Consider the following 23500-nt stretch of genomic DNA (forward strand, 5'->3'; position numbering starts at 1 on the left):
GTACCATTCCACCTGGTCTTCATTTGTGGGTACCAGTATTGAACGGTGCCCGGCTGTGGTCCACTCGGTGAGGTCGTCAGTTGCTGGATGGCCATTAGATCTGGCGTGAACATGGCTAAGCGTGTTCTTAAACTCACATAGCTGTGCAATACTGGGTCCTGCCCACTGTTCAAGGGACCCAGATCGTGAAGTCTCGTGAGATCTATTAGATCTTGCGAGGTGTAACGGCCATCGGGAATCCTGGGGGAGGCCTCTCCCCGGATCTACCGGCTAGGCGCACCCCGGTTCCAGTGGGTTGCGGTCGGTAGATCGCGCCATATATACTGTCACTATCCAGTTCTACCTCACCATCACTTGTCAAAACCCCTCCACTGTCGCTGAATTATCAGACTGCTTGTTTGACTTTCAGAATTTTTAATCTATAAAGGAAAATCAAAGCCATTGTCTTAATTCCCTACCACAGTTTTTCTTACCCACCAACTATATCATATTTTAGGCTAAACTAGACGGCTTAAACCTTGAAAGAAAAAATAGAAAAATTACATTTATATGCAAGTATTTACACATTTTCTAACCACCAGATGTGTCAGCATGATTTACAGCTAATTCAATATTTTTGAAGTGACAATGTAGGAAACGTGGCAGCCAATTTGCATTCAATACATTTCCACAAACAGCAATGTGAAAATGACCAGAAAATCTTTTTTTTGTGATAATAATTGAGGCATAAATATTGGTCACAACATCAGGAATGTCAAAATAGTGTCATGGGATTTTTTTACATCTACCCAAGCAGGCAAACAGCTGGAGATTCAATTTAACATTTCATCTGAAAGACAACACCAATAACAGTACAATGTACCCTCAGTACCCCACTGGACTGTTGGCCTTGAGGTAGGGCTTGAACTGTGAAACTTGTGATTCAGAGGTGATTGTGCTACCAATTGAGTCACAGCTGGCACATCTGATCCAAGATGAGTTTCTAACCAGACATCCATAGCATCACTAACTTCACCCATTTCCACCTTGTAATATCATCCATCTCCATCCCTTCTTCATTTTATTTGTTGCTGGGGCCCTCGTCTTTGTCACCTTCAAACTTGACTATTCCAACACCCCTTGACCACACATCCCATCCTTCAACCTCCATAAACTTACATTCATCCAAAACTCTGACGTCCATGTCCTAAGTCACACCAACTCCCAATCACCCATCATCCCTGAACTCACTGACCTACACTGGCTGGTTATGTAACATTTCCATTTGAAAATTCCCATCCTTATTTCCAATTCCCTCCATGAAGTCACCCCTCACTAATTCTGTAACCTCTTACAGTATCTCTTACAGAGATACATTTGCTCCTCCAATCCTAGCCTCACGTGCACCAAAATGTTTGAATGTTTTGCCACTGGTGGCTATGCCTCCGGCTGTTGAGGCCCCAAGAACTTGAATTCCTTCCCTCACACTCCATCTCTCTTTTTTCCTCTAAGACTTCCTTAAAACCAAGCTTTTGGTTATCAACCCTAATATCTCCTTCTGTGGCTTGGTGTCAAATTTTGTTTTCTACTATCATTGCAAAGCACTTTGGGACATGTTCCTATTGCAAAACACAGTAACTAACAATGTCTACAAAAGTGCTTCCAATTTGTTAACAAGGGACAAAATTAGACAGCTGTGCCTCAAAATTACAACTATCTTGCAACCAACATGAAGAAAGCCTGCTAATGATAAGTTAAGTCACTCATCCTCAGCTCAACATTTAAATCAAATTTTTCCTTCTATTTAAACTGGGCTGTGACCCAGAATCAAATCTCAGTAATGAATAAAACATTTTAATGCTGAATAGCATAGTATAAATGAATACCTTGGGAATTATAATCATAAGATCCCTTAATGCCATAGAAGGCCCTTTGGCCCATTGATATATCAGCTCTCTATCGAGCAATCCAATCAGTCCCATTCTCCCTTCTCTATCCCCATGGTGTGTTAGAATGGGTGTAAATCGTTATAAATTAGATGCTTAGCTTTAACTTGGAGACCATTAACTAAGGTTTAATTGGAAGGGACTCCCTTATTATCAGAATAAAGTACAGCTGCACTCTCTCAGCTCATCATTACTTTATTTAAATAAGTAATTTTGTTAGGGTTTGCTTACTTAGGTTGTGCTTATTGTGAGTTAAGCAGGTAAGACAGCAACAGCAAGTTAAGAAACACATCCTTAATATCTAGAGTCTGAAAGCATCTTAAACTGTTTTATATCACTGTGATTTAATTATTATCTATAGGAGTAGATAATATGTTTCCTAAATTATACAGAGCTTGGTTAGAAACTAAAGTGGGCAGCACGGTAGCACAACTGGCTAGCACTGTAGCTTCACAGTGCCAGGGTCCCAGGTTCGATTTGCCGCTGGGTCACTGTCTGTGCGGAGTCTGCACGTTCTCCCTGTGTCTGCGTGGGTTTCCTCCGGGTGCTCCGGTCTCCCACAGTCCAAAGATGTGCAGGTTAGGGGGATTGGCCGTGCTAAATTGCCCTTAGTGTCCAAAAAAGGTTAGGAGGGGGTTACTGGGTTGCAGGGATATGATGGAAATGAGGACTTAAGCGGGTTGGTGCAGACTCGATGGGCTGAATGGCCTCCTTCTGCACTGTATGTTCTATGTTATCATCTGGAAGTTTAATCAAAATTGCTTATTTAAAATATTGAGGATTGTCCTGTACACAATTTATTTTAGCATTTGTTATTATAAATCAATAAATATTTTGATTATAGTTAGACTGCTGCAAGGTTAATGGGTGCAATCTAACAGAGGTTTCTTAGTGTGGTAGTGAGCGGGAACTGCCGTGAGCTTCTCGACGCTCGACCCAGCGAGGCTATCACCGGTATCAAACGTTAACTGGTCCACTGTATGAGGCCCCACTGGCTTCCCGCCGCAAATGACTGTCCTGCTGGCTGATTAGCTGGGACTGCATCTGCCAGCTCCCTGCTATCAAGTGGGGGGCAGCATTAACCAATCGTGCAGAGCAAACCCCACACAGCTCGAGCCATGGCTCAGAGGAGACCAGCCCAACGATTCGGGGATGCAGATCTCATCAGATTGTTGGACCCGGATGAGACCAGGCAGGATGCCCTGTTTCCCTAAGGAGCTCCGAGGGTCAGGCACAGGGCACCCAGTGCTGCCAGTATATGCCCTGCTGTGCCACCCTGGCAGTGACTGTCACCAGGGGAACCAGCCTTAAGAAGATCAATGACCTCCACTGGGCACCAGTTGGGTTGGCACCAGCCCCCTGGCACTGCCCTGTCCCTGCCTGCCAGCCCGCCCCCATGAGCACTCGCCTTGCAACACCCCACTGCCCACCCATGTCCAGCAGTGCTTCTCATGCCGCCTTCCATCCCCACCTTGTGATGAACGAAATATGCGGTTTACAACGCCCTCTCTGTCCCGCAGGTGAAGTTGGCCCACAACAGACGGGAGAGGGCCAAGATGGACGGCAGGGCATCAGACATCAGAGTTTTTCTCTTCTCCCCCCCACAAGGAACAGGGCCTGGAGATCTCGGGGGTGGCCAAGGACAGATCGGTCACCGATGTAAGGGCTGTCATACAGCACAGGGGTGAGGATCCACTGGCTACCACCCAGATGGCCTGTCACACGAGTTGTTAATGCCATGCCACTGACCACATGTCCATTCTCCCGTAGGATCTCCATCTGACAGTGCCATCCCATCTGGGCTGGTCCCATCCTATGAGAACACCTCTGGAGGGGAGCTGTGAAGAGACCTCTGTAGTCCCAGCACAGTTGTCATCCCCACCCTCCACCAGCGCCGCGACCTACACCTTGATGGGTGACAGTAGTGGTTAGGCTTCTGGGACACATTCTGGTGAGCACCACACAGTTGCTGACATACATCAGGTGGAGGCAGGAACATCCAGGTGAGACGACAGTTGGAGGTATGCTGGGTCCCAGTCGGATGCTGAGCCTCTGGACCAGGTTTTACCCGGAGCTGAGGAGTCATTAGCGCACGACCATGATATTCAGAGGGGGATGTAGTGACATTCCAGCACGACCATAACCAATTGGAGGAGTCCCAGAGGCTATGGTTGCAGGAGATAGCGCCGGTAATGCGTGCCACAGAGGTCAACACTGCAAGGGTCGCGACTGCAGTGGGGAGCCTGGTGCATGACATCTGCAGCACGAGTTGAGGCGCCCAAAGCATAGCTCAGTCAGTGACAGCCATGGCTGAGGCCTTGACAGCATGTTCCAGTCGCTGGGGGACGTGTCCCAGCCCCTGGTGGACCTTGATGAAGCACTGCAAAGCATATCCCAGACTCAGGTGGGCATTGCCGAGGCACTCCAGAGCATATCCCGGTCTCTGAGGGCGGAAAAACCATGCTGCAGACACTGGGAAGGCGCCAGGGTTGGCAGAATCAGTGCGGTTGTGGAGGGCACAGCAGACCACCACAATTATGCCGACCCTCTGGAAGGTGTACCGCAGTGCACCACCAGAGCCGTTGAGGCATCAGAACTGCATTTTGAGGAGTCGATGCACCGCTCAATGACATAACGAGACCTGTGCGGCCTCCCAGGCTATCTCTTCTCCACATTGGTTACTGGTATCTTTCGCCAGATCCTCAGTGGGTGACTCGTATCCCCCAAGAGCCAACCGGCATTCCTGGGGTGGTCGTCGAAGAGGCACTGTCCAACTGCCCAGGATGTAGCTGTCATGCACAGTCCGTAGGTAGTGTGCACACACATGCATGATCTTCTGGTGGTGGTTGCACACAAGCTGGATGTTCACTGAGTGGAACCCTTTCCTGTTGATGTAGGGCACTCCCTGAATGCCCAGTGAGCACAAGGCAACGTGTGTGCCATCTATTACCGACAGCAGAGAATCCTGCTGCCCGGGCATCTTGGGTCTGGTCCAGGTCAAATTTATGTAGTTAGCTGCTCAGGGATGCACTTGTGGGCTGTGGCTTGTGAGATGCCACACAAGTACCCACTCAAGCCCTGGAATGATCCTGAGGCATAAAGGTTCAGGGCTGCAGTGCCCTTGACTGCCACTGGGAGCGGGTATCCACCTCCACATGGTGCCAAGTCCGCAAGGACATGTCACAGGTGCTGCACCGTCCCCACTGCCTCAACATGCTGTCCCTCTGTTCAAAAGACCAGCGACGTCTGTACACCTTGGGCCGTCACTGGCCTCCCCATGAGTCCCGGGCGGCTGGGTCCTCTGGGTGTGGGGTGAAGCCCTGCACATGGACTACTGTCGCTGCCATCTCTGGCGTTTGGCTTCCTGGCCTTCCAGCAGCACCATGAGGGCAGCCTCCACGGGGTGCAAGATATCATCGAATCTGTGAGGAATTGGAATGGGTAAGATTGGCAACCAGCGGTATCTCTCCCCCCCCCCCCCCCCCCCACATTCCCTGCCATCCGACATGCCAGCCCACACACCCCTGGCTGCAGCAAGGGCCCTAGTCACCGGACCCCATATCCTTTACCTCAAACACCCCCAACATAATGTTACCTGGACCAGCTGCTGGTCCCCTCAGCATTGCATACACCCACCTTTTGGTCACGGAGATGTCTCCGGTGCTGGGGCCTAGCCCCTGGGTGTTCGGATGATGATCGCTGCATCCACGGTATAGCTTCCTGCAGTGTCCAGGCATCATGGTCTGATTGGGATTCCATGCAATAATCCCCACATGCTAAATGGCATGCCATCCACTGAATCAACTTGGGAGCTGTGAAGTGCTCACTTAACTACGATTGCCAATTCCCTGTTAGCAATAGCCTTCAGGCGCGCGGGCAGAAATCTCCACGGTCAGTGGGAGTTATGGGTGGATAGTGGGTCAGACGGGCAGGGTCTGGGGTTGCCCTGTAACAGGTACCCATGACACGGGGTGGCATGATAGATCTGCAGATGCTGAGATTGCCCCACCCCCAAGCACCTAGGCAGCAACCCCAGTGCTCCCGGGTCCTCAAGTGATGACACGTTGCTGAACACCCCCCATCCCGTTCTTTCAGGCACCCCCCTTCCTTCGCCCTGCCAACCTTCTGGAGGTCCCTACACACCCCCTCCCTTCCACCTTCCTTTCATGGGAATGCCCCACCCCCCACACCACCAAGCCTTGGCCATGGCACTGGCAGTCAGGAAACCTGTCAAAATTCCTGCTGGCTTTGCAGTGCCACCTGGACACCTGGCACTGCTCCTGGCAGTGAAACCCAGGCACCTTGATACTGCCAGGGTGGCAGTTCTAAGGTGACCACGTTCAAGGGGAACAGCCAGGGAGCCACCCTTCCCTTTCTCTGGCCATCCAGGAGCCTCCGATGGCCTGAAAGATTCCCTGGGGAGCCATTCCGCCGGTCCACCATTTAGTGGACCACACTGAATGGTGCCTGGCTGGGGTTTCCCTGGGGAGGCCGGTCGATGTCGGGAGCCCGATAGGTCCTGGGTACGCACGCCTAAGTGGGTTTTATACCTATTTAGGCGTGCAACGCGTGATCCCATCCATCTGGGTAGATACCACGAGGTGTACTGGCTGACGGGAGGCGGGGAGGCCTCTCCCAGCATCAAGCGGCCGCACCACACTCCTGTTCGGGCGTTAACAAATCAATTTATTTGTTTTTAAAAACCTTCTACTAATATAAAGCTTTCAAACAGTTCTAACTGTAAAGATTTCAATTAGTTTGGCCATTCACTGCTAATAGTAGTGTAAATCCTGAAGGATTTATACCACTGGGAGCTGAGCTCCTTATTATTTGTCAATCTGCAACCTTAAGCAGCTCTGACTTAAAATAAATTGCATTGAAACATCGTGGACAATATTATAGAGATGGATTTAAACTCTGCCACAATAAATAATTCTTTAAAAGGTGCAATTACAGTAATGTTTATGACATGTTGTGAAATATACTTGATAGAAATATGCTTCGAATTTAACCTACTATTGGTCTCTGGGAAAAATGCATTGATCTCATTATGTTAACTTCTTGGAATCCCAACAGTGCAGAAACAGGTCATTCAGCCCATCGAGTCTGCATCGACCCGAGCTTACTCCCCACCCTATCCCAATAACCCTTAACCCAGTGTTTTTACCAATCTGCCGACCTTTGCGACCCACGTTTCGTGATCCACCATTTTCCCTTACCTTTAATACAACAGGTGAGCCTGCTTGGTTCTCACTATTTCACTTGCTTTGTCATTCAATGTTAAATTTCTGTTATGGCTTGCTCATCAGAGGTCCTGGAGCTCACACCAGCACTGCCTTGTCCTGCCATAGACTCCCCCTCCAGCAGGTTCAGTTGTGAGGTCCTGGCTTGTTTGTGTATCTGGCCCTCGCTTCCTTATTGCGAAACGACCCATCTTCAGTTCTTCATGCAGTCCTGTTGCATTCTTGCTAGCAGCTACAAAATGGAGGAATTTCACGCCCAGAACATGTGACATGTAGTCGACTAACTTGATAGAGTTTTTCGAGGAGGTCACTAAGATGATTGATGCAGGTAGGGCAGTGGATGTTGTCTATATGGACTTCAGTAAGGCCTTTGACAAGGTCCCTCATGGTAGACTAGTACAAAAGGTGAAGTCGCACGGGATCAGGGGTGAGCTGGCAAGGTGGATACAGAACTGGCTAGGCCATAGAAGGCAGAGAGTAGCAATGGAAGGATGCTTTTCTAATTGGAGGGCTGTGACCAGTGGTGTTCCACAGGGATCAGTGCTGGGGCCTTTGCTCTTTGTAGTGTATATATAAATGATTTGGAGGAAAATGTAACTGGTCTGATTAGTAAGTCTGCAGACGACACAAAGGTTAGTGGAATTGCGGATAGCGATGAGGACTGTCGGAGGATACAGCAGGATTTAGATTGTTTGGAGACTTGGGCGGAGAGATGGCAGATGGAGTTTAAGCCGGACAAATGTGAGGCAATGCATTTTGGAAGGTCTAATGCAGGTAGGGAATATACGGTGAATGGTAGAAATCTTAAGAGTATTGAAAGTCAAAGAGATCTAGGAGTACAGGTCCACAGGTCACTGAAAGGGGCAACACAGGTGGAGAAGGTAGTCAAGAAGGCATACGGCATGCTTGCCTTCATTGGCCGGGGCATTGAGTATAAGAATTGGCAAGTCATGTTGCAGCTGTATAGAACCTTAGTTAGGCCACACTTGGAGTATAGTGTTCAATTCTGGTCGCCACACTACCAGAAGGATGTGGAGGCTTTAGAGAGGGTGCAGAAGAGATTTACCAGAATGTTGTCTGGTATGGAGGGCATTAGCTATGAGGAGCGGTTGAATAAACTCGGTTTGTTCTCACTGGAACGAAGAAGGTTGAGGGGAGACCTGATAGAGGTATACAAAATTATGAGGGGCATAGACGGAGTGGATAGTCAGAGGCTTTTCCCCAGGGTAGAGGGGTCAATTACTAGGGGGCATAGGTTTAAGGTGAGAGGGGCAAGGTTTAGAGTAGATGTACGAGGCAAGTTTTTTACGCAGAGGGTAGTGGGTGCCTGGAACTCGCTACCGGAGGAGGTGGTGGAAGCAGGGACGATAGTGACATTTAAGGGGCATCTTGACAAATACATGAATAGGATGGGAATAGAGGGATACGGACCCAGGAAGTGTAGAAGATTGTAGTTTAGTCAGGCAGCATGGTCGGCACGGGCTTGGAGGGCCGAAGGGCCTGTTCCTGTGCTGTACATTTCTTTGTTCTTTGTTTGTATACCGGGCACGTGACCTGCTCTTTGCCACTGCTTCTGGCGGGAAGACTCCATAAAGTAATCTGTTCCTGGGATAGCGTTCTATGTATGGAGGACGTTGTCTGCCCCACTGGGCTCTGGACCTGTGCACTGCTACATCTGGCTGAGGGGCATGCATGTGCGGGGCTGCCGGCATTCGTGAAAGCCAGTCGCGTCCGGCATTTTAAAATCCGGTTGCTGCTGTTGGGCACTTGCATCTTGCAATTGGAAATACCCCGACTGATCGCTCCGCAACCCTCCTGACACCTGCCTGCGGGTCATGACCCTGAGTTTAAAAATGACTGCCTTACCCTAACTTGCATATCTTTGAACACAAAGGGGCAATTTAGCATAACCAATCCACCTAACCTGCACATCTTTGGACTGTGGGAGGAAACAGGAGCACCCAGAGGAAACCCACGCAGACACTGGGAGAATGTGCAAATTCCACACACAGTCACTCAAGGTTAGAATTGAACCTGGGTCCCTGGTGCTGCAAGGCAGCAGTGCTAACCACTGTACTACCCCTCCTTACGGGAAATGTGAGAGGTCAGTGTTTTTGGTTGGCTTTCTTCCAAAAGTTGTATTTTTGTGGAATAACGGGTTGTATTTTGATCCTTTTCAAGATCGACACAATGGCCCAGATTTCCAGAGTTTAAAAATAGGGGGTGGGGCCTGGGTCTGGAAGTCTCAGGCATTTTTGCTGGTGGATGAAATGGGGGCGGGTTGTAATTCATGAAGGAATCCATTCCGATGAGGGAAAGTCAGTGCTGATTTCAAACATTCCTATTTTCACTCTACTGTGGTCAATAAGGCTCTGAAAAGCGAGAAAGGAACTGTCGAGCTGGGAAGTTATTTAAATCTCCAAGCCTTTAAAAGTTGGAAAAAATAGGCTGGCTGTGTCGGTGAGAGATTTAAAAATAAAAAAAACTGGTTGAGCAGTTACAATAACTGTTTCTTGACATTACCCTAAGGACTTATGTAATTATTAATGCTTGACAGCTCTTTACTACCTTGTATTTATCCCAGCAGGGGGTCCTAAATTCACAGTTGATGGACAGCTCAAAGAGATTATAAAAAGACCAATTGTCTTTGTCGGGTTATAATTAGTACTTAGGGGATTTCAATATTTTGAAAAGGCTTCGATGAATGGGAGATTTTTTAATATAGCGATATTGGGTGTGATCTATTGGCTTTGTTGCACCCGACTCGGGACTTGACGCCACCGGTAAATCTCGCGAGATTTACTAGTCTCTCGCAAGGCTTTCCAATCTAGATCCCACCCATTGAGGTTGAAATCCAGATTTGCATATTCAAGTGAGTAGTTAGTTCACTTAAATATGTCTACGTCAGATCTACCCAGAGCCTGAGAAAACTCGGGTGTATTATTTCCCTTTTAAAACTGCATCCAATTGTGCTCTGTCCTTTGCCTCTAAGGTATGTCTGAAGAGGAAGTGCCTTTTGTAAATGTGGTGCTATTCAAAGCTGGATATTCATCCTCTGTGAAATGTAGCATTCCTGAAGAATTCCCATTTGAAAATTGTGAGAACGCGGTGGGAAACAGTGTGAAGCTATCCGGTATAGAATATGACAACATTGAAACACCAAGGTTACTTTGTGAATCGGTCTCATTCAAATCCAGAATGTCAGCCATCTCTCCTATATCTAAATTCACAAACAACAATTATGAAAGCTTTGAGGAAACATCTCCAAATCCTGAGACTCAAAAGCCTAAAGTAGTAAATGGTGTCAATTATAAAACGGGAGGTAAACAATGGAGCACAGGAATGTCAAGCAAATCTACCTCTTCTAGAGGTGCAAATCTCTCCACAATCCTTGAAGAAAGCCATCCAAATGTAACTTTTTCAGAAACTGACCAGATTCATGTGTCTAGCACTGCAAATGCCACTGCTGAAGCCATTACATCTAAAGAAATTGTTGTTCAAAATGATACAACACGACCAACATCTCTCCAACTGCTCAGCAAGAAAAAGGCTAAGGAAGACTTTGAAGAACAATTCAGGCCATTTTCTCGTAAATTTTCTCTCAGTGATCTAAGTCAACTTGGGACATCCATTAGCAAAAGGAAAACGTGGAGGAAGACAAAATTGCCTATAGAGCAGGTACATTAGAGTTTTGTAATGGTAAATGCAAGATTTGTTTTGCAATTTAATTTATCATGCAGCAAGATCTGGCTGGGGGAATTGCTGAACAAATTGACTTTTGGCAATGTCATTTTCATTCAAATGTGCTTTTTGTATCTAAGCTTCGGAAAGCTTATCTGAAGGTTGTTATGGGCCAGGGTTTAGAGAACCCCAAAGTGTATCATGGAGTTCATCTGACCCACAACTTTTAATAGATTGTGGTATGGGGAGCACACAGCCCACTCTACAGGTGTGGTACAGCAGAAATGGAAAAATATTTTTTTAAACAAAACAATGTTTATTCTATGAACTCAAGTAACCTTTTTAAAACATAGAGTGAACATCCTGGCAACCATTAATTCAAATACAACCCCCAAAGAATACAACATTAGGTAATCCTTAATAACTTCCCAAACAACATCCAGCCAAAAGAAACACCTTTTAACAGAAGCAAGTTAGGTTTACATTCACTACTGAGAACACTTATAATTCTGAATTCACCAAATGATTAAGAGATAGTCTTTTCATGGCAGAGAGATCAATAGTACACCTGCTCTGTCTGGCTTCAGCTCCAACACTGAAAACGAAACTAAAACACACCCTGCAGCAAACAGCCTAAAACAAAAGTAAAAAGCTGACTGACAGCCCAGCTCCACCCACTCTGACATCACTGCAGTATTAAACATCCATTTCTTAAAGGTACATTTCTTAAACGCCCATTTCTTAAAAGTACTCTCGCATGACAAGGCCTTAACATTTGCTAACTCCAATCTGAAATCGTTTTTCATTTTAACGAGTCTCTACTTTTGGGTCAGTAGCATGTAGTATTTCCTCTTTTATTTACCGATGAAATTCCTGTATAAAATGCAAAATATTTCTTATCACCTGACTTCGATTTGATATTCAAACTCACAATTTGTCTAAAATGCATCCAACCTATTTACTTGTACCTCAAACACACCAAAATATCTCATTACAAATCTAACACCTAACCTCCCAGGCAATCTGACTCGGGTAACCTTTCCCCAGCTTCATTAAATTTCTCCTGTCTCCTTCTGAAGTTGCTGCCTCGGGTCCAGCCCTGACTTTGTCACCAAACCCGCCAACAAGGGTTGTTGGCTGGCGTACTGACCTCTACCTTACAGAGGCCCACTTCTACCTATTCCACAAACCGACTGTCCAAGTAGGCCCGTCATGTCTGCCTGTTCCTGCCCCATACTCTACACTCTCTCCTCTTGTCCTGTTCCTTCACACCTACATTCCTGATTCCTCTGATACCCTACATCATATCAACAACTTCCAGTTCCTCAACCCTAGCCTCTTTACCATGGATGTCCAATTCCTCTATACCTCCATTCCGCACCAGGATGGTCTGAGGGCCCACTTCCTCAAGGACCGAACAATCCCCATCCACCACCACACCTCCATCTGGCTGAACTTGTACTCACTGAACAATTTCTCCTTTAAAATGTCTCACTTCCTCCAAACCAAGGGTGTGGCTATGGAAACCAGCATGGGTCCCAGTTTTACCTGTTTGTTTATGGCGTATGTGGAACATTCCTTGTTCCAGCCCTACTCCGGCCCTATCCCACAACTCTTTCCAGGTACATCAATTACTGTTTTGGTGCTGCTTTATTTTCCCGTCTGGACCTGGAAAAAGGTATTAATTTTGCTTCCAATTTTGACCTTCACATGGTCCATCTCCGACACTTCCCTTCCCTTCCTGGAGCTTTCTATCTCAATTTCTAAGGATATCTGTCCACTAGTATCCATTACAAACCCATTCACTCCCACAGCTCCCCAACTACAGCTCTTCACACATCCTATAAGGACTCCATCCCATTCTCCCAGTTCTGTTGCATCTGTTCCGAAGATGCCAATTTCCAAAACAGTGCTGCTGACAGGTCTTCATTCTTCCTTTATCGTAGAGCCATACCCACTGTGGTTGAAGGGCTCTTAACCATGTCCGACCCATCTCCTGCACCTCTTCTCTCACCCATTCCCTTCCCTCCCAGAACCTGGATAGGGTACCCTTTGTCCTCCCGTTTCACCCCACCAGCCTCCGCATGCAAAGAATCATCCTCCGCTAACTCCAGCATGATGCCACCACCAAACACACCTTCCCCTCACTCCCCCTGACAGCATTTCACAGGGTCCTCTCCCTCCAGCATATCCTGGTCCACTCCTCCATCACCCTCAACCTCTTCCCACGGCACCTTCCCATGCAATTGCTCACCATCTCAGGACCTAAACACTCTTTTTTCAAGTGTCTTCTGTCCACAACACCTTTGTCAATCTCCACCTACCACTGGCCCTCTATCCAGCCCACTGCTCCATGTATGCCCCCCAACCAACAATATAGATCTCCTCCTATTTCCAGTTCTCTCCAGCTTGAACAAAGAGTCATGCCAACTCCCTTCTCTCTCTACAGATGCTGACAGATCTGCTGTGATTGTCTAGTATTTCCTGTTTTTGTTTCATGAAATACGTAGACTGCCTTCTTCACAGAATAACATCACATTCCCCACAATATTTTATAAAAAATAACATCCATTCTCAAAATTTGTCAGAATGACAAATACAAAAATTTATTTGAGAACAAATATTTCATATGCATTATGGGTGTGCAATAATTACTCCGAATTCAAAAACTGAATGGATTCTCAATCTTTGTAGAAGTTGATGCATTAAAAATTTCATGGGACTGATGCAATCTCTCCTCTATCTGCCCACAGCAAATTCGGATAAAAGAATGGACAATTCACCAGCTAATCAACATTGAAGAAGCCAGGAAGCATGAGCTTGTTATAGAAGTTGACTAAATCTGCAGAAGGTGTGGATGTTTGAAGAGATGTGGCATAAGTAGAAGAGGGTGCTCTTTTGCATTTGTAATTCATGGCCTACTCAAGAAGTAGTGTGTTCTACCTATGCTATAGGAAAGTGTTCTGTCTCTGGTGTGAACCTTCTTGGCATTATGAATTCAGGTTGGGAATGCGAGGGTGGTGGTGGGTGACGCTGTGGAAAAGCAAATAATGGTCTTCAACTGGATTAATTTGTTGTATGGTTTAATATGTAATGTTTTGGTCAGGGAGAGGCGAGACATTAGGCATTAGAAATTAATTACTGACAAGAGTTTTGGAGTGAAAATATTTCTGTTGTCACAGAGCATGTCAAAAGCAATAGTTATGATTTTCCTTTGTTGTTAGGTAGATGTAAATAAACTAGAATCTCTGGCTGCCATTCTTCTGATGGCTATTAAGTGTTGGTTGAAAAATCTGTTAAATTTGAAACCCAAATAAAAATAAGTTGGATATCTGGTAATGTAATAATGTTGCAGAATTATTAAATCCATCAGATTCTATACAAACTGTCTATTGTGGGTGCAAACCTATGGATTTTTACCCATTAAATAGATGGATTACATTTTTTTCATATTTGAAAACTAGACACATGAAGGAATGGTCATCAGCAAAGATGGGGAAATGGAGCATAAATTTTCACAGACGAGAGCTCTGCGCCTCAACTGAAATGATGCCAGTATTGTGAGGTCTGTATGGCATGGAGGTTGTAAGGGCAAAGGGTGGTGGCTGGGATGTTATGGGTTGGCATGAGTTAGCACTACATTGGCAAAGGGGCTATAATGAGTCGTGCTGGGGTCATGAGTTGCCATGGGGTGTGTGCAAGGGGTGAGGGCTAGTGGCCATTATCGTTTTTATTACAAATGGTACTGTTTATGGGACAACTCCAGTATGTACCCAGCTCTCTTATTCCCCCTGCCCCCCCACCCCCCTCCATACACACACACACAACGTAAACATCCAGTGACTTTGGGCAGCCTCTCCCGAGTCGGGGTTTGCGGAGCCTCCGCATCTGGCAAAAATGTATTTAATGCATTGAAGTTTAATAAACTTAAATGTTGGAAAAAATGCAGTACCTGTGAAAACTGTTTGTTGTAGAAATAGAGATTAGCTGCATTAAAATAAGCCAGTGAATAAGTGGGATCTAAAGTTATAGCTTTCTGATAGTCCCTCATAGCATTGGGTAGATCTCCTGTGAACTGGTTAACCACTCCACAATTTGTTAGCATGTTTGCTGACACACTGATCTGAAAGAAAAAACAAAATATCTTCATAAAGGTAATTTATTCAGCATCAAGTGTCTTTTGCATTAATAATCATCAATAGTAATAGGTATGAAGTTTGGTATAATTGGGTGAGCTATATCCTCCCTTTTATGAGAGATGCAGACCAAGAAGGTTCAATATTTACTTGTGGTCAGTGCTGAGTGAGCTGTTTGAACTATCACAAGATTAGGTAGGTGATATAACTCACTGACTGGAGTGTAAAGCTGAACTGACTCAAAGTTCTGCATTCAATATGCAACCGAGGGAATAGGAATCACTGCAGCAGTGATATTTTAATTGCCCTCTTTCTACTTGGACTCAGTCCTTGTTCTAAGTTTCATATACAGTAGGCAAAAACAATAGTTTTTTTTTTTTAGAAAATAATTTTTGAAGCATTTGTAATTTTCAGTTTACAGTTTAACACTTTTAACACTCCTTAAACAACAATGCGGGCCGACACACACACAAAAACTGAAAACTACGTCCCCTACTACCCCCACCCTATTTCCTAATTACTTGTGTACTAAGTTCCCTGTCCTTGTCTTACACTACCATGCCTCCCATTCTCCCCCCCCCCCTCCCCCCTTACTGTTGACGTACAATTTTCCTTGAAGTCGATGAACAGCTGCCACCTCTGGGCGAACCCCTGAATTGATCCTCTTCAGGCGAACTTAATCTTTTCCAGCCTAACGTGTTACTGACCCACGGTCCTGACTTTGGGGGTTCCGAGTCTCTCCATCCCAGCAAAATCCGTCTCCGGGCCACCAGGGAGGAGAAGGCCAGGACATCGGCCTCCATGATGAAGGTGAATCCTGGAATTATGGTTTCCACGACCAGAGCCCTTTCATATCCAAGTGGATAGGGTGGGACATATCATGTGTAAACACATGGACCACTTGAGGAGTAGAGCTGCTCCAGCAGTCAGTATTGCCATCACAAAATGTTTTGAACCTGTAAACGTCCAATATCTGATCTGTTATAGACAAAACTCAAGTCTCCATGGCAGCAAGTAGTGATGAACTGCCTGTACCAGAAGGGGTACCCATTATTGCAGTTCTTCTTGTTGATCCTGTGGAAGCATCTCAGACTATGCAATTGTGCCACTCAAAAAGAAACAGAAAACCCTTCAAAGACGATGTTTATAATGTTTAGTTAGAATTTAGGACGGAGTACATCAGCTACTGAATATTGTATAAAGGAATTAAGGGGGAGGGATGTGGTGATTATCTCTTTTAACGACAACTCGAGGAACGGTCACCTGGCCTGGGTGAACAATCCGGATGAGTGTGGAATCACCCCAGGGGGAGGCGTTCTCTTGAGGCAGAGGGATTCCAGAACTAGCTGCAGACATGTGGCTAGTCTTGTCGATCCTTATCAATAAAGTCGCAGTGCATCATTACAACAAATTGTAAAAAAAAAAACAAGTTTACTTCTTCTAGCACTCGGTTCCCGAAGCAATCTTTCACTGAGTAGCTGTCCTGATTTTTTTTTTTGTTTTTTTTGTCCTGTCCTAATCCATACCTGATGCAGTAGGATACCTGGATAGTTCAGGTCCTTGTGCTGATAGTTGTGGATTTGGATTTGATTTGGTTTATTGTCACGTGTACTGAGGCACAGTAAAAGTATTGCTATGCTTACAGTCCGGACAGATTGTTACATTCATGAAAAAACATAGGACATGCATATATGTATATACACACACACTGTAAATACATAGACAAAGACATTGGGTGAAGCATATGGAATGTAGTAGTACTCCGTAGAAAAGATGCGTGAAGAGATCAATTCAGTCAATGAGAGGGTCATTCAGGAGTCTGGTAACATCGGAGCAGAAGCTGTTTTTGAACCGGTTAGTGCGTATTCTCAGACCTTTGTGGTTGGAAGAGAGAATAACTCGGGAAGGAAGGGTCTTTGATTATGCTGCCCACTTTCGCAAGGCAGCGGGGGGTGTAGACAAAGTCAATGGATTGGAGGCGGTTTTGCATGTTGGACTGGGCTGTGTTCACGGCTCTCTGTAGTTTCTTGTGGTCTTGGGAGAGCAGATGCCATACCAGGCTGTGATGAAGCCAGGTAGGTTTCTTTCTATGGTGCATCTGTAAAAATTGTTAAGAGTCAAGACATACCGAATTTCCTGAGGAAGTAAAGCTTAGGTGCTGTTGTGCTTTCTTCTTGTAGCATCGACATGGGTGGTCCAGGACAGCTAGATGATGTGCACACCTAGGAATTTGAAGCTGTCAACCATCTCCACCTCGGCACCATTGATGCAGACAGGGGTGTGCCCGATACTTCACATCCTGAAGTCCATGACCAGCTCCTTAGGTTTGCTGATGTTGGGGAAGAGATTATTGTCATTATGTGAATTGCAGTGGATCAAGGCATTCTGGGAGTTTGGAGTTGATGTGTCTCGTGGCCAACCTCTCAAGGCACTTCATAATGATAGATGTCAAGGCCATCGGATGGTAGTCATTGAGGCACGTTGCCTGGTTCTTCTTTGGCACCGGTATGATGGTGGTCTTGGTGTCCGTGTGGAGTTTGCACATTCTCCCCGTGTCTGCGTGGGTTTCGCCCCCACAACCCAAAAGATGTGCAGGGTAGGTGGATTGGCCACGCTAAATTGCCCCTTAACTGGGGGGAAAAAAATAATTGGGTACTCTAAATTTTTTTTTTTTTTAAATGATGGTGGTCTGGAAGCAGTGGGAAACTCGGAACGGAGTAGGGAGAGGTTGAAGATGTCCACGAACACACCTGCCAGTTGGTCCACACAGGATCATGACCAGGGTCTCTGTCAGGACCCGTTGCCTTCCAAGGGTTCACTTTCAAGAAGGCCGATCTGACTTCGGAAGCTGTGACAGTAGGTATGGGTGTGTCCAAGGCTGCTGGGGCAGTTGACAATGGTTTGATGGTTATGCATTGAGTTCATCTGGGAGGAATGCACAGCAGCCAGAGATTCTACTCTGCTTTGCTTTGAACCAATCACATTGTGATCAATAAGTAGTGCATTGGCCATTTCATTTTCAGTCAGAATTGTTAATTAGTCCCACTGTCTGATATTGTAGTTGAGGGGGCCTAAATTGGGCCAGCACTGAGAACTTTTCCAATTCTCATTTCAATTTCCTGGCATTGCAAGGGCATGAGATCAATGGTTATTTTCAACTCCACCTGAACATTTAAAGAAGTTGCAGTTGGAAATTGATGCTGTGGCCTCTGAAATTGAGGCCACGAGATGAGTATCAGTGGCACAGGAAGGGCAGAGGTGGGTATCGGGAGAGGCCATTGGAGAGGATCAAGGGGCACAAAGGAGTAAGAGGCTCTATCCTAAGCATTGGTTTTCAGTCATTCCCAGATATCTCCTCTGCCTGTAAATACTGTTTGAAAGAAGACTGCGACTCTAGGCAAATGGTCACAAACATCTATGCTGATATCCGTGCAGACCTCTATATGGCATCTCACAGGAGGCCACACGCTAGCGCATCATGCGTTTGACCGATGCCCTGTTCACGAAGGCTGGAAAATGCAGATTCACAACGAATGGGGCATTGCAGACTCTGGGTCCAGTGCAAGAACCAGTCAGGTGTTGCCTGCTATGCACTCCTGCAAGTCGTAGTAGTCTGCTGCACCCTCTCTGGGCCTACTCCTCTAGCAAGGTGTGGACCTTGAGGATGCTGAGGTCATGGCTCATCAGGAAATAGAGGAGAAGGAATTGGGGATAGAGGGAGTTGCTGTTGAAGAGTGATTGGGACCCTACTCCATGACCAGGTGGTCACTTGCCACCCTCCAGGAAGAGGATCTTCCTCCAGTCCCTCGTGGCTGCCAGGCAGCGAGCTCCCCTGCAACATCTCGTTTCCCTTCTGTGCATTAGACACAAACATTTTCTTCCGGACAACCAGCAGCCACTGATATCTGCTGAGGGTGCCTGGATGAATCCCCCACTTCATTTGATCTGCCATCAGTCCTGCTTCCACTAGCTTTAATTGGGTTTGAAACCTATCTCCATTATCAATTTAAGAGCTCACCCCCATGAAAATCTGAACTTCTGTCAGTTTCATAACTGAGTCATGTTTCTGACACTTGAGACCCAGCTCCGATTTTCTGCCTCTTTTTTTATGGTGAAAATCCAGCCTCAAATCTTAATAGGAGCAAGAGAAGTCTATCACACCTGGTCTGCCATTCAATACCCGAACAGGCACCGGAATGTGGCGATTAGGGGATTTTCACAATAACTTCATACTTGTGACAATAAAAGGTTGTTATTATGATTATATGATCTTGGGCATCAACTCCCATTTCCTGCCCACTCTCCCTATCGCTTGATTCAAGAGAATGTTAGCCTTAAATATATTTATTCATGCATCCACAACTATTTAGGGTGCAGAATTCCAAAGAGTCTCCTTAAGTGAAGAGAAATTATTTTACTCGATCCTCAAGAAATTGGTGCCCGAAGTTAAGAACAGGGAGCGAAATTCTCCATCCCGCCCCGCCACATTTCTGCCCCGACCCGCCGGCGGGATGCTCCGTTACACCGGCCGGTCAATGGGGTTTCCCATTGTGGGGCAGCCCCACGCCGTCGGGAAACCCCCGGGCGCCGGCAAAACGGAGACTCCCGCCGGTGGAGAATGACGCCCAGGTTGTCTTAGTCGATAGGTGTAGTTAACTAGTAGTGTTTATGTTACATGACTAATTGTGTGTAAATAAAGTACCCTTGACCTTGAACTAACTAACTGGTGTTTGGCTCTTTGATTGATAACCGGTTGAAACTTATGGTGGTATCATTTGATACCTGGAGACTCTAAGCATTATGACATAGATAACATAGAAAGAAGGGCAAATTCACTGATTGCCATAATTGGAACAGAGTATAGGATAAAGAAGCACAACACTTCTGTTGACTTCTAATCATACTTTGCTTTCCTTAGTACATTGTTAATATTTCCTTTATAATGGAATCCAATCTAGCAGTGCTCCTTTTTGAAAATCATACTTTTTAAATCATGCTACACTAGAGTCTATGCCTTGAAGTTTTCAGGTAATATTCTCAAGTATACCTGCAATGCAGCATTGATATCCTGAAATGCTCCAAAAGTATTGTTCATCTGAAGATTGACCACTGCTCGACCTTCATAAGCAACTTCAAATGTTGGATCAATATCGATTGCAATTGTAAACTGATTCCATGCTTTTTGAAATCTTCCCAGTACCTGAAAAGTTGGTTTTATTTAAGGCAGTCAACCAGTGTATAAAGAAAAATCATCATGTGTTTTCAATTCGTACTGTATTATAAATGTTCTACTTATAAATACATTTACAATTGAGGTATTTTAAAATTGCATTTAGTTTTAGAAATATAGTAGGTGCCATTCCTAATTTCAGAACACCTATAAATGCAAAACCAGGAGTGGCTTGGAGCTGCTAACCCTCGTACATTTTTAAATCGCAATTTAGCAAGTGAATATTTTTAGTATCAATGCCATGTGGTCGTCCTCCACAGGATAGAAATGTTACCTTTTGATAAATCCATAGCTATTCTCAAAGTCATAATGATTGTGTGAAACATGTAAACTGTCATGATATACATCAGCATATCATGGTGCAATCACACACACTGACACACTGATGGAAATGCAGTGGGACCAATCAGCATACAGAACATCGCAGCCAATCACCAGTGAGAGCACACGCACCATAAAGACAGGGAACACCAGAGTTCCAGCTCATTCTAGCAGCAGCCAGCTCAGAGCACAGATCTCACAGCCTGCCTCTCAGACATTCACCATGTGCTGAGTGCCTCACCTAGATAGTGATAGGACAGGGTCCACAGATAAGCTGGCAATGCACGTACCCAAGCTTACAGTTTGTTATTACAGTTGAGTTGTTAATAAAATAGAGTTACACCATCTGCAGCCGTGTTGACCTGTTTGTAGACCAGAACACCCAACACGACATGGTTCCAGGAGCGGACGCATACTAGCCCCTGTGAGACCTACCTGCAACTTATCAGCATTCCGCCATCCTGCAGCATGGAGAACATCAACCCACCGCTGCCGCTACGCATCGCTGGCAATCTCTGGGTGAATTGGAAGCTTTTTAAACAGTGCTTCCAGCTCTTCCTCGAGGCCACAGACAGGGAGAATGCATCGGACATCAGGAAGATTTCCCTTCTTCTCTTCACGGCAGGGCAACACGCCATCCACATCTTTAACTCCCTTACATTTGCGGACGGCAAGGACAAAACCAAATACAAGACGGTGCTCCTAAAATTTGATGAACACTTCAGCATCGCAGTTAACGAAAGCTTCAAAAGGTACCTGTTCCAGCAGCGCCTGCAGGGGAAGGACGAGCCTTTCCAATCTTATTTAACGCACCTCCGTATCCTCGCGCAATCCTGCGGCTATGGGCTCACCTCTGACTCCATGATACACGACCAGATAGTTTTCGGGGTCATGTCGGACACCCTGCACCAGCAGCTCCTTAAGATCAAGCAACTCACCCTCGCGACGGCCATCGAGACCTGCGTCCTGCATGAGAGTGCCACCAGCCGGTACTCACACATCCAGGCGGCTGAAACGGCGCGGCAGGGGCCCCACGAGGCGGAGCGGGTCCAGACGATCGAGTACCTCCCGGCCCACGGCCCAGAGGAGGGCGGCTTTCATGCGCTTTCCGAGGCCTCCCGCGCTTGTACGTGCCAAAAGAGGGGACGTTGATGCGGAGGAACGTGATGTGCAGGCGCGCACTACGCAGGAGCGCACCGCGCATGCGCGGTGGCGCAACGAATGCACTGACGTCATGACGTGCGGCAACTGTGGATCCGCCCATTTTAAAGCGGCAATTTCTGGCCAAAGCGCGACAATGCCTACGCTGTGGCAGGCTTGACCACTATGCTGCCTGCTGTCGAGCACCTCAGCCTGCCAACTCGCAACAATTTAACCAGCCTCGCAGAAATGTTGGGGCAATTCTACCCACATTCACCAAGTCCGATCCTGACATCATAAAGACCAGTGACACTGAGGACAGGGAGCCTTTCCGCATTGCTGTCATCAACAAGAACAAGCTGTCCCAGAGTCGAACGCACCAGCCGCTGTTGGTGCACAGCATTGATCCAACGACGAGTGGTGTGCCACCCTGACGGTCAACCGATCCCAGATCAGATTCCGCCTGGACACTGGTGCCTCCGCCAATCTCCTCGCATGGTCAGCACTTCAAACCCTGAGGGTCAAGCCAGCAATTCTCCCATCCATCTGTCAACTGGTCGACTATAATGGCAATGTCATCCCCGCCACGGGGTCGTGCCAACTCGAAGTGACGCACAACTCGCATAAAGCCATCCTGCCCTTCTAAGATCATGGGCTCTTCAAAGGACTCTCTGCTAGGCGCACAGGCAGGCAAACTCCTCCACCTCGTTCAGCGAGTACACTCTCAGGCAAGTCTGACTTCCAAGATGCGGAATTCAGGGCGCAACTAAACTCAATCCTCTCTCACAACCAGGATGTTTTCGAGGGCATGGGGACACTGCCCTACACATACAAAATCCTGCTCCAACAGGATGCCACCCCGGTAGTTCATGCACCTCGCAGAGTCCCAGCACCGCTCAAGGACCGCCTCAAGCAGCAGCTGCAGGACCTTCAGGACCAAGGAGTGCTTTCCCGGGTGACGAAGCCAACTGCATGGGTCAGCTCCATGGTGTGCGTCAAGAAGCCTTCCGGCGAGCTCTGGATCTGTATTGACTCGAAAGACTTAAATCGCAATATAATGAGGGAACATTACCCTATACCCAAACGTGAGGCGATCACGTGCGAGATGGCTTGGGCAAAAATATTCACCAAGCTTGATGCCTCAAAGGGCTTCTGGCAGATTCAATTGGATCAGTCCAGCAGGAAGCTGTGTACCTTCAACAGTCCATTTGGAATCATATCGGCCTCTGAAGTGTTCCATCGCATCATGGAACAGATGATGGAGGGCATCGAAGCCGTGCGCGTCTATGTGGACGATATCATTATTTGGTCTACCACACTGCAGGAACATATCAATCACCTCCAACACGTCTTTCAACGGATACGGGACCAGGGCCTGCGCCTTAACAGAGCCAAATGTTCTTTTGGCCAAACCGAGTTCTTGGGGGACCACATCTCCCGGTTGGGTATGCGGCCGGATGCCGACAAGGTGGCAGCCATCACGACTATGCAGAAGCCGACAGACAGGAAGGTGGTGCTACGCTTCCTAGGAATGGTCAACTTCCTGGGAAAATTCATCCCTAACCTCGCTTCCCACACCACAGCTCTCCGGCACCTTGTCAGGAAGACAACTGAATTCCAGTGGCTTCCCACCCACCAGCGTGAATGGGAGGAGCTCAAGGTCAAGCTTACCACCGACCCGGTACTGGCGTTCTTCGATCCTGCAAGGGAGACGAAGATCTCGACTGACGCCAGCCAATCTGGCATTGGGGCGGTCCTCCTGCAACGAGATGACGCCTCATCATGGGCCCCTGTCGCCTATGCGTCACGTGCCATGACCCCCAC

The 23500-nt window shown here is 46.8% G+C and overlaps 1 protein-coding gene across 1 annotated transcript in view; it reads right to left on the minus strand.

Moving 5' to 3' along the window:
- The window catches only part of ttc6 (tetratricopeptide repeat domain 6), a 554053-nt gene that overhangs the window by 72868 nt on the left and 457685 nt on the right, over nucleotides 1-23500 (minus strand). Inside the window, exons 29-30 of the mRNA XM_072488749.1 lie at nucleotides 20033-20185; nucleotides 14802-14972 (exon numbers count right to left, since the gene is read on the minus strand). Of these exons, the coding sequence (XP_072344850.1) occupies nucleotides 14802-14972; nucleotides 20033-20185 (324 nt within the window). The remainder of the gene's footprint in view (nucleotides 1-14801; nucleotides 14973-20032; nucleotides 20186-23500) is intronic.

This window comes from Scyliorhinus torazame, chromosome 2 (genome assembly GCF_047496885.1).
Source record: "Scyliorhinus torazame isolate Kashiwa2021f chromosome 2, sScyTor2.1, whole genome shotgun sequence".
Taxonomy (NCBI): domain Eukaryota; kingdom Metazoa; phylum Chordata; class Chondrichthyes; order Carcharhiniformes; family Scyliorhinidae; genus Scyliorhinus; species Scyliorhinus torazame.